The following is a 14,532-nucleotide window of genomic DNA, read 5'->3' as shown; positions in this document are numbered from 1 at the left end:
AATCCCAGCTACTCGGGAGGCTGAGGCAGAAGAATTGCTTGAACCTGGGAGGCGGAGGTTACAGTAAGCCCAGGCCACGCCACTGCCCTCCAGCCTGGGCAACAAGAGTGAAATTCCATCTCAAAAAAAAAAAAAAAAAAAAAAAAAACAAAGTTTGGTTTTCGAACAAAAGGAAAAAACTGCTCCCAATTGTAAATTTTTAAAAAATAATTTCATAGAAAACTGAAATCTCCTGGGACCCACCCAATTCCAACTCAGAGCTAACTGATGTAAAAGTTTGCAATGTAGCCTTCCCAACTTTTTTCTAAATTCATGAGGACATGTCAATATAAGAAGAGAACCACATTTTACCAAAACTGGAGTTATACTGTTCTTACTATGTTGGTTTTGATCACTCATTCCCCTCTGAGGTTTCCGGAGCAGGGACCCAGGGGTTGTGTAGTGGGTGGATACATTTATAAATTTATAATCCCTTATTATAAGAGGAACTTATTTAAGTGGGAAGTTTAGGAAAAAGAACTCAGCTGGATGCCTCCTGGGCTTGTCGTCTTCAATGTACTGAATGAGTGAAGGCATCTGCTGGTCTACATAAATGAGTGAAGGCACCTGCTGGTCCACACTCCATACGAAGTATGCTTACCAGATCAAGGAGCAGTACATTTTTCTACAAAGGGCCAGACAGTAAATATTTTAGGTTTTGGGAGGACACATTTGCTTCCCATCACAGATTCTTCTTGGAGGCGGGTGTGTGTTGTACAACCCTTGAGAAATGTATAAACTATTTTCAGTTAACCAGGTATCCAAAACCAAACTACAAGTTAGATTTAAACCCTCAGCCAGTCCGGGTGCAGTGGCTCATGCCTGTAATCCCAGGACTTTGGTAGGCAAAGGCAGGAGGATGGCTTGAGCCCTACAGTTCCAGACCAACTTGGGCAACATAGCAAGACCCCCATCTCTACAAAAAAAATTTAAAAATAATTAGCCAGGTGTGGCATTGCAAGGCTGGAGTCATAGCTACTCAGGAAGCCAGGGCAGGAAAGTCACTTGAGCCCAGGAGTTTGAGGTTACAGTGAGCTGTGATCACACCACTGCACTCCAGCACAGGTGACAGAGCAAGACCCTATCTCAGACAAAACAAAACAAAACAAAATCCTCAGCCATAATTTTCCAGCCACTGAATTAGAATAAAAGAAAAGAGTTTCTAGTCCCCCGATTTCTACAAGCAAAAAGCAGACCAAAAATCTTCTCAGATGCAAGCACGACCTCTTTTCTTATGAGAAAGAAAAGATGACTCAAAGACCACTTCCAAGAAGCAGACAGATCCCGAATCAAGTAGCTTTCTTACTAACTTGCCTCAATGATACATATTTATCTTAGCACAAAATTGGTTTAGAACAAGCAATGAATGAATTTACAAATGAATGAATGATCAAAGTAATGAATGAATTTAGGTTAAATATTGCAGTTGCCATTTTTTACCATTTCAGGATTTGCCACAATACAAATATTTGTTTTATGTCAAATTGAATGTAAATTAAATTGTTGTAAATTGAAAGCCTTCTTAAATCTTCCAATAAGCAATAACAAAAGTCATACTACTATAAAAAAAAAACAAGCAAAACCTTACTCTTAGTTTAAAAAAATTTCATAGACTTACCTACATTTTCATAGACTCATTTACATTTTATGCCAGGGAGAAAAAAAAAAGGTATTTTATCTAAGGCCCAGTAAAACTGTCACATATTTAAGTTCTGTTTTTCCTTCAGGTGACTCTTGAACTTTAGACACCGCTCAAAATAAAATAATTCCTCTCTGTGTACTCAACCAGGCAAAACAAAACAAAAGAGAGGCTTGCAATGTGCTCTGCAATTTTTGGACTGGAACAGGCCCTACAGATCATCTGTTACATGAAAACCTGGATTGCACATGTAAAAAAAGTAAAGTTTGAATATATAAAATGACTTGCCCAAGAACCTTCTGATAATTAGGGACAGATTTTGGTCTCCTGTTTTTAACCCTTCTTTCATTTTTATCAAACTATTTCCCAAGAACTATTTTTCCTTTATGATCCAGAATTTGAAAGAAAAGTGAAGTTTTCTCCAAGATTTGAAAATGGCCAAAACATTACAAGTTTGGATCTCAGAAATACATCACTGAAAATAATACTAATAATAATAATAATAGTAATAATTACATACCTCTAGTGTGTGGCACTTTCCTCGAATTCTATTACAAAGAAGTTGGTAATTCTCCAGCACAACATTCAGCTCAGACGTCAACTCCTGGCCACCAGAGGGCACCTTGGCAGCTAATAACTTGATGTTGTCCTTGAGAATCTTCACTCTCACCTCCTTCTGCAACACATCCTCTTTTGCCCTCTGTTCCAAGAAAGGATGGATGAACTTGAAAAATGTCTCCCTTTCTCAGTAACCAATTTCTTTTCTTTTTTTTTTTTTTTCAAGAATTAAACCAAAGTTAAAACATCTGGATGATTCTAACTGCCAAAATAGAACATTATTTAGGTAACTGTGAATGGTTCTTTGTGGGGTTTCGTTTTTGTTTTTGTTTTTGAGATGGAGTCTTGCTCACTGCAACCTCTGCCTTCTGGTTCAAGAAATTCTCCTGCCTCAGCCTCCCGAGTAGCTGTGATTACAGGCACCCACCACTACGCCTACCTAATTTTCATATTTTTTAGTCGAGACGAGGCTTTGCCATGTTGGCCGGGCTGGTCTCAAATTCCTGACCTGAGGTGATCCACTCACCTTGGCCTCCCAAAGTGCTGGGATTACAGGCGTGAGCCACTGCACCCAGCCCAGTGAGTGTTTTTGAAATACGAATGCTAACTCTGAAATTTCACTCATGCATCCAATGTACTCAGCCCCCACAAATGTTTTCATGTCATAACAGCAGTGTTAACATAAGTTATCCAAAGTATGTTTACTGACATGAAGTATTTTCAAAGTCTGGGTCCAAGATCAGAATTTAAGTGAGTGAATTTTCATTATCACTGGAGGGCTGAGCAGATTACACTGCGATAAATAAATTTTCACAAAAATTGAGGTACACTATGGTAGAAGTATCTTTAAAAGTTCTCTAAATAATTTAAACTTTTTAAAAAATTCTAGAACAGAGGCACATTTATCCTTCTGCTAATTAATAGCATTTCAATGATAAAGCTAGACTGAGATGATCTGATCCAGAAATAGCTGTTTCTCAGTGCTAAGATAAACAACCGGACATTCAGGAAAATCAGTCTATCAGGTTGGTGCAAAAGTAATTGCGGTTTATGCCATTACTTTTAATGGCAATAAATAAAAATAAAAGAGTCTTTCACTTTCCCCTTTACTTTTCTCTACTACTTAATGGTTTTGAACTTCCTTAGATTGGGGGAAAGTAATTAAGTGTAGTGGTTTTGTAAGTCCTAATGGCTGTTTGAAAGAATAAAAATAAATAAAACATTGCCCAATCAAATATTTAAATATCATTTTTCTCAAATCTCATCTATAGCAACTTTCAAAATCCACAGAACTACAATGCCAATAGTGTAAAGAAAGATAATAAATGAGACAATTCTTAACACGGTAGCCTATTTTAAAATACCTTATGTACTGAGTATTTTTAAATCTTTCAAAAAGAGCTACACTAAAAAAGATGTTTTAGTGAAAAAACAACTTCCAACAAGTCTCCTGTCATATTTACTTTGATTCATGTATAATAATGTAGGAATATCATACAATCCCTTTTTTGAAAAAAATCACAGATTTTTGCTTTAGTTACACTTCCAGGTAAGTTAACTTTGAGGTAAAACATTAGTCACTGTGTTGCTTAAGCTTACAGGAAAAAAAAGCTTTGAAAACACGATCTCCTTTGGCTTGAACACTCAAGGACAGTTGAAGCTGTGTTAGAAATTTGGGAATGATGCCCAGTTATTTTATTATATATAAAAAGAGAGTGTTCAAGACTATCGACAGAGGAGTACAAGTTTACAGGAGATGTATCCAGTGGATCCAACTAATATGAACTCCCCTGATGCATTCCTACCACTAGTATCTGCTCTAATGAAACGTCGGTGTTCATATGTGCTGTATGTATTAACTGAAGATTAGTAAGAGGAAAATAAGAATAAACCTCAGACAACTTGGGAGGTCTCTTTTGTTCCCCTTACAAAAAATAACTCTTCGTGAAAATTTTTGCAAATAGTGATGAATGCAATTAATGCCACTGGATTGTGCACTTAAAAATTAAACTGACCAATGTTATATGTATTTACCCCAATTAAAAAAAATGGTCATTCTTCCTCACGCCCACCAGAGGTTTTTAAGTCATTCTCTGTAACCTCCCAAAGGTCTAACTTAAGAGCTTGTCTCACGGGCTCTCATGGACTCAACTCATGGGCCAAGCCAAATGTGGACTTCTGGCTTTCTTCCCCTGCTAAAATCAGAGCAGCTACCCTGTTATGTTTTTTTAATTCAAAAACCTACTGTGAAAGATGCTACGTGCACATAGTGCTTGATAGCTAGAAAGATGACGGATGGGCTGGTTTTAAAGGGAGGAGGGAGACATGAAGCCTGTTGGCACTGGTTGTCCCCGCCTCACCTTCATCTCTTCCACAGCACTCTCAAGCTCTTCTGGTGACTTGTACTCAAAATCCCTCTCCAAGTATTCTTCCTCGGCTTGGGTCATCCATTCCTGCATCTCTGCCAAGTCTTTCTTCAGGTTCGCAGCTTTTTCTTGACTTTCAGACAACCTACTTTTTTGAGTAGCGATCTACAAAGGAAAAGCCATTCCCCCAAATAAACAAATGTTAATGTGTTCAATGTCAAGTTTTAGCTCTTAATATTTAAAGGCACAGTGATAACTTTCCACAACTTATTGCACGCTTTAAAATTCAGATAAAATCTCATACATTTCATGCTAATGCTGTGGAATATAAGCAATAATGAAAATAATCTTAAGACTGGGATTCCACACCACATTTGGATAATACTCTTACCTCGAAATAGCTATTATAATTTTGAAAACGCGTAACTGTTGACTGTAATCCCAGCTGTAGGAATCTAATCTATAACAGTAAAAGCACATATATGAAGTGAATTTAATGTAGCACTACTTATAATGGAAAAAAAAAAAAGCAAAAACAAAAAATCTAGAAGCCGGTCAGGCTTGGTGGCTCACACCTGTAATCCCAGCACTTTGGGAGGCCAAGGCAGGGGGATCACCTGAGGTCAGGAGTTTGAGATCAGCATGGCCAACATGGCAAAACCCCATCTCTACTAAAAATACAAAAACTAACCAGGCGTGGTGGTGCATGCCTGTAGTCCCAGCTACTTGGGAGGCGGAGGCAGGAGAATCGCCTGAACCTGGGAGGCAGAGGTTGCAGTAAGCTGAGATCTCACCACTGCACTCCAACCCGGGGAACAGAGCGAGACTCTGTCTCAAAAAAAAACCCTAGAAGCAACCAAAATGTCCATTTTCTTCTTTCTAACTGCACTTCCCACTAAGATTTCACTTTTAAAAAGCAGGGAGGGAGAGGCTGCTATTAAAGATGTCATAAGACACTGCTGTATAAAATTTTGGTTTTGATATCTACTATGTTTGTATATGCCACACAGACACAAAAAAGTTACAGTAAAAAATAGATAGTTGTCTGATTCTGATTCAGTAACTTAGTTAAAAATTTCGGAGAAGTCTAGAAATATTTTCAGAGCACTCCTCCCCATAAGGACAAACTGACTTCTACTGTGAGAGAAGGCACCGTTCTGCAGTCACAGTCCAACCTCTACTTGGCAGGTTCAGCCTCATGCTCAAATTAAACGCCACAGTAGTGGCCACCCTGCCAGGCCCTGCTTGGCTGCTAGGTTGATAGTAACCAAAGGCCAGCACAGGAACTGGATGATTCTCACAGAAGTTAGAGTTAAGCAAGAGACAGAGGCTTTCCCAGTCCCTCCCTTCAAATAGGATCTCTGGCATAAAAATAGACAGGACCAAACAAGAGCTTTTCTTCCACTGTCCCCACAGGGTAACCAAGGAGCTGATGCCAGCAACACTCACAACCCCATTCCCAAGCCTGGCTGATCATCAGGTTAACCTGGTAAGCTTTTCATTAAAATACATGCACACACACAAAAAGAAAAAGAGAGAGACAGAGATTCTTGGGCCCCACTTCCAGAAAATTCTCTATATGTGTACTTTTTGAACACTAGTCAGCAATATAATTTTCACAGCTCCAAAAAGAAATGAAGAAAATAAAGACACTACCATAAGCTTAATGACAACAAAACACCCTCAAAATTACCTTTAAGTATCCTGAGAATATATACTTTCTATTTTTTGGCATTAAAATGTTCCTTTTTTTCAGGATATCATGAATATAATAGATGAAATAGACTATCTTTGTTTGTTGATTTGTTTTATATGCCTGTTCTTTTTAGCAAAATGAAAATTTGGCAAAATTATGTTTGTCCAAAACTACTTCAACATTTGTACTAGTCAATGCAATGCAATAGTCTGGAAATGCTCTAGATAATTATTCACACATGTGGTTACCTCCTTCCTGAGGACACTTTAAATTTCCCATATATTTATTCCTGTATTTTGAATCAGTAATTCACAATGAATTCTTTGTCATCATATGTATGTGGATGGATGGATTGATAGATAGATAGATAGATAGACAGACAGACAGACAGACAGACAGACAGACAGATAGATAGATAGATATACTAACTTCTAATTGTAACCTTCCTTGATCCTCATTGCCACTTCCAAACCATTTTCTATTTATTTCCTCAAAAACCCCAGTTCTTTAAGGCACATGCCATCAGATTACAGCACATTGAGAAAAATTTGAATTTAGCTAGGATAAGAGATGAGAGTATAACATTATTAGTTTCTTAAGTGTGATCATGGTATTGTGGTTTTGCAGAAGAATGCCTTCATGCTTGGAAAATCATGCTAGAGTATTTAGGGGTGAAGTGTCATGATGTTTTCAACTTCCTGTTCAAAAGTACCAAAAAAAAGGGTGTGTGTGCATGTGTGTGTGTGTGTGTGTGTGTGTGTGTAAAGAGAAGGGCAAAGAGAGAGAAAGCAAATGTGGTAAAACATTAGCAACTCTCTGAATGGATGGATATACAGCTGTTCCTTTTTACCATTCTTTTAACTTTTCTTTACATTTGAACATGCTCAAAATAAGTTAGTTGGGTAAAACAACAAAAACAAAACAAAATATTCAGTTATGCAAATATAAATTTTTCTGATACAAACATTAGCCAAAAGCATTGTATTAAGAAATACGTACTATTTACATGACTGTGGGGTATGCCTATATTTCACATTGACTTCTATTTTCCACTGCTTTGTCACTCACTTCAGCTATATATAGCCTCACTATTATTCCACTAATAAAAATCAAAGCAATCGGGAGAGAATATCTCCCAGTTCTCCTGTTCCCATATCATTTCCTCCCTTCCATTACCACAAAGAAACCATATCTCATAGCAACATCTTCACTTAGACAGTGGATCTCATCCTTGCATAATCACAGACTTCGCTTGATAAATTCTCCTATCTCAATCTCTTTCTGCACCATCATTTTGTTTTCTAAAGTGAGGTCCTCTCATTAATATCTCTCATTTAATATCTCTCATTATTAAAAATAACGAAACCACCTCTTTGGATTCCCATCACCAGCACCCACCCATTTCTCTGCTCCCCTGAAGACAGAAATTTCTCAAAGTTGGTTATGCTTGATGTCCCAGTTCCTCAGTTCCCATACCCTCCCGGACACTCTCCACTATGACTTTTTTTCCCACCAGTTCCTTGACCCTACTTTCTCAAGGTTATTAAATGCCTCCTTATCAAATTTAAAGCTTGATTTTCTGTTTCGATTGGACCCTGCAATCCTCAGCATTAGGCACTGTGAAAAGTTTTCTCCACCTAGCATCTGGGACCCCACATTCTCCATTACTGATTTTTCCTCCTTAGCTTCCAGCATCAAATTTAACCCTTCCAGAATGGTAGTCATCATTTCACCTAAACCCACAAAAGCTTCTCCTTCATTATTGCAGTAAATGATACCACAATTCACACAAAGTGGAAGCTTTGCAAAAATCCTGAGTCATGCTTGACCATTCACTTTTTCTTCAATCACACATCCAGTTCTTTCCTTAGGTCTCTTCTTTATTTTCAAACCTAATATTTCTCATGCCTTCCATCACTTCTTCTCTAGCCTTCCGAGTGCGTGGGGCCATCCTCTGTCTCTAAGACTGCAGTAACCTTATAAGAATTCTTTCCATTTTCATTCTTGCCTTCCCAGAGCAAACTATTCACATGAAAACCAGAGAAAGGCCGAGTGCAGTGGCCCATGCCTGTGATCTCCATGCTTTAGGAGGCTGAGGCAGGAGGATTGCTTGAGGTCAGCAGCATCTGACCAGACTGGCATCTGGTCTCAAACTGCTGACCTCAAGCCATCCTCTTGCCTCAGCCTCTAAGAACCCCATCTCTACCATTTTTTTTGTTTTGTTTTTATTTATTTTTAGACAGGATCTGGCTCTTTCGCCCAGGCTGGAGTGCAGTGGTGCAATCTCAGCTCACTACAACCTCCGTCCCCTGGGCTCAAGCCATCCTCCCACCTCAGCCTCCTAAGTAGCTGGGACTATAGGCACACACCACCATGCCCGGCTAATTTATGTATTTTTTATAGAGATAAGGTTTTGCCATGTTGCCCAGGCTGGTCTCAAACTCCTGAGCTCGGGCAATCCACCCACCTTAGCCTCCCAAAGAACTGGGATTACAAGCATGCACCACTGCATCTGGCTCAAAAATATTTCTAAAATTATCTAGGCATGGCGGTGAACACCTATAGTCCCAGCTACCCAGGAGGCAGGAGGACTGCTTGAGCCCAGGAGTTCAAGGCTGCAGTAAGCTAGGATTGTGCCACTGCACTCCAGCCTCGGTGACAGAGCAAGATACTGTTACTAAAAAAAGGAAACAAAACAAAAAGCCAGAGTGACCTTAAAAGATCTATATCACATGTCACTTCCCTGTTCAAAACCTTCAAATTGCTTTCTGTGTAATATCATACTTGAAATAAATCCCAAGTCCCTTCCTCCAAGGCCATAGCTAATCCATCCTCTGCCTACCTCTAACCTCAAATATTCCCATTCTCCAACTCACTAACTCCTCTCTGCTCTATTCCAGCTACACTGCCTTCATTCTTTACTAAACAAACCGAGTTCATTCCCACCACAGAGTTTTAAAGCTTGCTATTCTCCATGCCTGAATGTTCTTATCTGAACCTTACAAGGCTCATCTCTTACTTTACTCAGTTCTTTATTCAAATGTCCCCATCTCAGAAAGTCCTTCCCTGACCATGCTATTTGAAATAACCCACCTAGCCCTAACTCCTTGCTACTCCTCCATGATATTATTCATTATCTATCTGCCTCACTAGAATGTAAGCTCCTTAAGAGGAATTTCTTCTTCCTTGTTCAATGCTGTACCTGCAGTGCCTAGAGTGATGCTTGACAGGTGGCAACTGATTAAGAAATATTTGCTAAGTAAATAAATGGTCACACTCAAATGTTTTAGGGGTAAAGCAAGTGTCATAAATGTGTTTCAAGCCAGATTTAAGAAAAGAATGGGTAAGCCCTGAGCCAAACTGGACAATCAGCACCCTCTCTTAATTTAAAAAATGATGCTTTTTTTTTGCCCCAGCTCACTACCCATGCTGGAGTTATTCTAGACCATTGTTTTTCAAACTGGATGGGTCATAATACATTTAGTCAGTTGAGAGAAGCTACAGTCTATATCTCTTCAAAACCATAGGCAGTAACGTTGAAAAACTCACCTCCTTGCTAAGTTTCTCCAGTTGGGTTTGGTAGTCACCTAGTCTTGTCTGCACCCAAGTTTTTATTCCAGCAACTGGACCACTTCGAAGATTAGCCTCTATTTCCTTCATGTTTTTCAGAGATGATTCAATTGTTTCTATTTCATTAACAAATGCCTAAACACATAAAAGATGCACGTTGAGTTCATTACTATATAAGTGGATGCCATAATTATAGTTTGCTTATCTCCCTGCAAATATTATACAAGCAAACTGCTTAAGAGTCAGTACTTCTAACTACTTGAGAAATATTGTGCCTTAAGAAACTCATTTCACCTGGGTGCTTGATATAGCCATCTGTCAAATTAGACCGGAAAGACTTGACCCTCAGCAGGGAATAGTCTTTTAATTAATGTAGAGAAGCCTGATGATTTCACCAAATATAAACTGCATGCACTATTACTAGCAAATTCATTTGTTGTTTTTTTTGTTTCGTTTTGGTTTTTTTTTTATACTTTAAGTTCTAGGGTACATGTGCACAACATGGAGTCATTGTATATTGCCTTTCTTGTGCCACATGGTGAGGATTTAAGAAAAACATACTTAACAAATGAATTTGATGAACAGACACTTCTCAAATTCATTTGTTAAATATGTTTTTCTTAAATCCTCACCATGTGGCACAAGAAATGCAATATACAATGACTCCTAATGAACCAAAATTGTTCTTGTTCCCTATTCTATAACCTCTCAAAATTCTATAACCATGTCCAGAAATAAAAACTTGAAGAATCTGTCGTTCTTTTATTAGCTATAAAGTCATAAAAGCTTTATGATGAAAGATATTTTATCTAGATTTAATGCTGTGTTATATTCTCACAATTTTAATAATAGCAGCTAATAACATAGAAAAAGAATAAAATGTTATTTATGACAAGTTCCCCAGATCAGCAGAACTCACAGAGCACTGGTCTAACTGCCTCTGTAGACCTGTGTCGTCTCCTTGGGCAGCCTGCTGTTTCATTAAGAAGTCTTTTACGCCATCCATCCACTTTTCAATGACTGTTGAATCAGCCTAAATCGAACATGATAACAGAGGGGGATATTACTCCGTGACATTCAGCCTACTACATCTCAAGATCTACCGCCACTGGAACAAAGGGAACTTTTTAAAGCTCCGATAGCATCGCTTTCATTTATGTTATTTCTTTTTTTAAACCTTCCAACTTTGAAAATGATTATTTTCTTCATTCTTGACTAAAATCCTCAAGGGATGACAGGTTAGTAACCATTCTAAAAATTTCCAAACGCTAGCTCTTTTTGCTTAAATGCAAGCAATAGTTATGATTTAAAATGCAAATTACAGGGAAAAAATGCATTTCTAGGTTTAATCAGCTATAAAATATTTTGCTCTGATATAATTTAGAACAATCTTTCTCTAAAGTTAGTAACTCAGAGCAGGAATAAACAAACAGCACGGTGGAGGGAATACAATAGATGGTTCTCATTTCTGCTTTTGGATGCCTTTTTATCTGAGAACTCAAGACAGTCACCGTTCAGCTCCAATATTCCATCCAACATTTATTAAGCAGCTACTATATATATAAAATCCAGTTACTGTGTATGGCGATAGGGGTTCAAAGACAAATGTGAAAGCAAACATTTTGCAAAGAGAAAGAGACTTTAGAGAGAAGGTAACATTGGAACCAGGCCTTGAAGAATGCAAATAAGGGCCAGGTACGGTGGCTCACGCCTGTAATCCCAGCACTTTAGGAGACCCAGGCCACAGATCACGAGGTCAAGGATCGAGACCATCCTGGCCAACAAGGTGAAACCCCGCCTCTATTAAAAATACGAAAATTAGCTGGGGGCATGGTGGGGCACCTGTAGTCCCAGCTACTCAGGGGGCGCTGAGGCAGGAGAATAGCTTGAACCTGGGAAGCAGAGGTTGCAGTGAGCCAAGATGGCACCACTGCACTCCAGCCTGGTGACAGAGCAAGACTCTGTCTCAAAAAAAAAAAAAAAATGCAAATAAGTAGATGCAATTTTAGCTTTTGAGCTCCAATACCAAAGTCATTGTCATTTCTTTCCATAGGTGGGCAACTGCCATGTTTTTCTCCAGTCTTCTACTGATTACATGTTCCCAATTCCTTCCATGATGTCTGTAGGACATTAGGTATTGCTGACTACTCTGATCAACATGCTCTGGAAACTACATCAACTTTTAATGTCCTTAAAATATGCCACCCAGAACCAACTATTCTGATCCTTATAATGTTTGAATTGATCACAAAGATCTAACTAGTTTATATCTTTAGATATAAGGTTATCAGAGATTATCTCAAATACTTTGGTGAAATCAAGACTTGCCAAGAACGTTCATTGGTGAGCATTATTTGAACTAAATGAGAGAGCATCTTCAAATGTGAGATGTTATCACTCTGTGCATCTAATAATCTAGTCTTCCTCCTCCAAAAAAAAAAAAGAAAAGAAAAGAAAGTAGTACTTAAAGGAAATGAGTCTGGGCAAGGCCTATTAGTGGTATCCATGTTGATTCCTGGTGACCACGACATTCTTTCCCAAGCACATATAAGATCTCTAGTCAGTTATTCATCTTACAGTTTGGCTAGGAACTGACATCAAACTTACTTTATATCTTCAGCTTCTAAAAACTAATGTTTCCTCTTAATTAGGACATTCCTCCATCTCCATTTTTCTGGTAATTTCTCACAAGATTATGACGTGAGTGACCCTGAGATCATGGGTAGAAATCCCACTTGGGATGCAGATTTATGCATCTGGAGGAGTGGTTTTGCTTGTGGTCCTAAGTTCAGGCTCTAAAGCACTCTCAGTAATGACTATTCTATACTTTGTAGTTTTGAAGGCCATTCTCTGATGAAGATGGCAAGTAAAAAGTGCTTATCTAGCTAGGTTTCTCTGTGTCCTCCATCAATATTATACCATCCTGTCTAAGCACTTCTGCATCTTGTTTATTCTTGGCACAGCTTTGAAAGCCTTTCAGTTCCATTGCACACTTTCCCCAAGCTGCTTCCTCCTCTCTTCTCCAGCCTGACACTATTCCCACAGGTCCATGCTACCCTTATATATTTTCAGTTGGTTACAGGTCACTTCTGTGTTTGCTCCAGCATTCCAAGATCTTAGCATAGAAGGCTTCTTGGGAAGATATGCTCAGGACAGGTAGAGTGGGGCATCCAAAAAAGAAGTGCAAAAAGAGAGAAAGTGTGAATACATTCACAGAGTTCATAAAATGTGACTTTAAAAATTCTCCATTTGACTTTTCACCACAGATTCTTGCACTGCTAATCTCCATTCTGCACTTTTAAGAATGCATTACTGCTGTATAACTGGGAAATTCATTAACTCTAGTTTGAATAAGGAAAACTGATAGTCTCCTCATCCAAAATTTTCAAAATTTATATGGAAGCATTATATTTCAAGGAAGTTTTAACCACAATTGGCTTTGACTTGAGTAAGTGGCCTTAACTACTCGTCACTGGCATATGAGGAAGTTTTATGGCCTCGACCGTCTTCCTCCCTCCGTCCTTCCCACCCTCTCTCTAATACACACAGACCCATGAGGGCACACGCAATTCACGTGTATCTGTTCCTTCTCTCCCTCTGACATGAGAAAAAAGAAAGAGAAAAGAAACAGACAGACAAGGCATGTAGGCCAATGGATCATCCCAACAGTGACAAAGGGAACAGAAGGGAACCTGTAAAGCCACACTATAATATTTTCACTACTAAAAATCCTGCATGTAATTCTAACCACGCTGTGTTCTAAAAGAGACAGTGTGCCCATATAAAGAAATGCTGAGGTCTGACTACCAAGCTCAGCACCTGCCTAGCCATAGGGCCTTGAGAAACTAATTTTTCTTTGAGTCTTAGTAACTCATCTGTAAAACTGGAATCATAACAACTATCTTGTCTGGTTGTTCTGAAAAACAGAGACTCCCACATAGAAGAATGCACTAAATGGTAGCGATTATTATACTAAGATCTACAAAACCAACTGCTTTATTATTACCAAGATTAAGACCATAAGAGTTACCACATCCAAGTTTTGGTGTTTATGTCCCATCAGAGGCACCACAGGAATGAACAGCCAGGATGAGCATGTGTTTGCGTAAGCATGGGTTTCACTTTTTTAATTGCTGCCAACATTAATGCTTGTTGTATCCTGTAACTGTTTCAAAGTAACGGTTTCAAACGGCTACTGCTTATATATCTGGCTAGACCTGGCCAAATACAGCTCATGGGAAGGAATCGGTACAGAATGAAAGGCCCACCCTTTAGAAGTGTCTGGCAGCAGCACACTCACTCGGCGTTTCCACCTCGTGGCACACCGCGTGGGAAGGGTTATCAAGTCCAGAAGATCCATGCTACCTACCACCTGTAGGGGCGAAGGCAGGAGACAGGGAGCTCTGCTCTGCCTTCCACTCTCCCTATCCTGTCTCCTCTTTCCCTGAGCAAAATATTGTCACAATCAACCTGCAGCAGATGTTTCCTGTGCTTTTCAAATATACCAAAAGTCTGCTCATCTTTAAGTCAATTCCACAGCAAAGACGTTGGTTACAAAGATCGTCAAAGAGCTCACATGAAAATAGTGTTTCTCTGTCCATTTAAAAATTACTTAGCTGATGCATTTATAAGCTTTGAATCTACAATAATGACGATTTTTTTCT

General features: G+C 38.8%; 1 protein-coding gene across 10 annotated transcripts in view; it reads right to left on the bottom strand.

Annotated features, from left to right (window-relative positions):
- UTRN (utrophin) overlaps positions 1 to 14,532 on the bottom strand; it is a 575,792-nt gene that overhangs the window by 375,389 nt on the left and 185,871 nt on the right. For all 10 annotated transcript variants that reach the window (XM_063666718.1, XM_063666723.1, XM_063666719.1 and 7 more), the window contains 4 exons: positions 10,788 to 10,901; positions 9,848 to 10,003; positions 4,597 to 4,767; positions 2,199 to 2,378 (listed from right to left, as the gene is read on the bottom strand). In XM_063666718.1, coding sequence (XP_063522788.1) covers positions 2,199 to 2,378; positions 4,597 to 4,767; positions 9,848 to 10,003; positions 10,788 to 10,901 — 621 coding nt within the window. The remainder of the gene's footprint in view (positions 1 to 2,198; positions 2,379 to 4,596; positions 4,768 to 9,847; positions 10,004 to 10,787; positions 10,902 to 14,532) is intronic.

Source organism: Pongo pygmaeus, chromosome 5 (assembly GCF_028885625.2).
Source record: "Pongo pygmaeus isolate AG05252 chromosome 5, NHGRI_mPonPyg2-v2.0_pri, whole genome shotgun sequence".
In the NCBI taxonomy this organism is placed as follows: Eukaryota; Metazoa; Chordata; class Mammalia; order Primates; family Hominidae; genus Pongo; species Pongo pygmaeus.
Note: the sequence above shows the minus strand (reverse complement) of the source record. Positions and strands in the feature narration are given on the sequence as shown.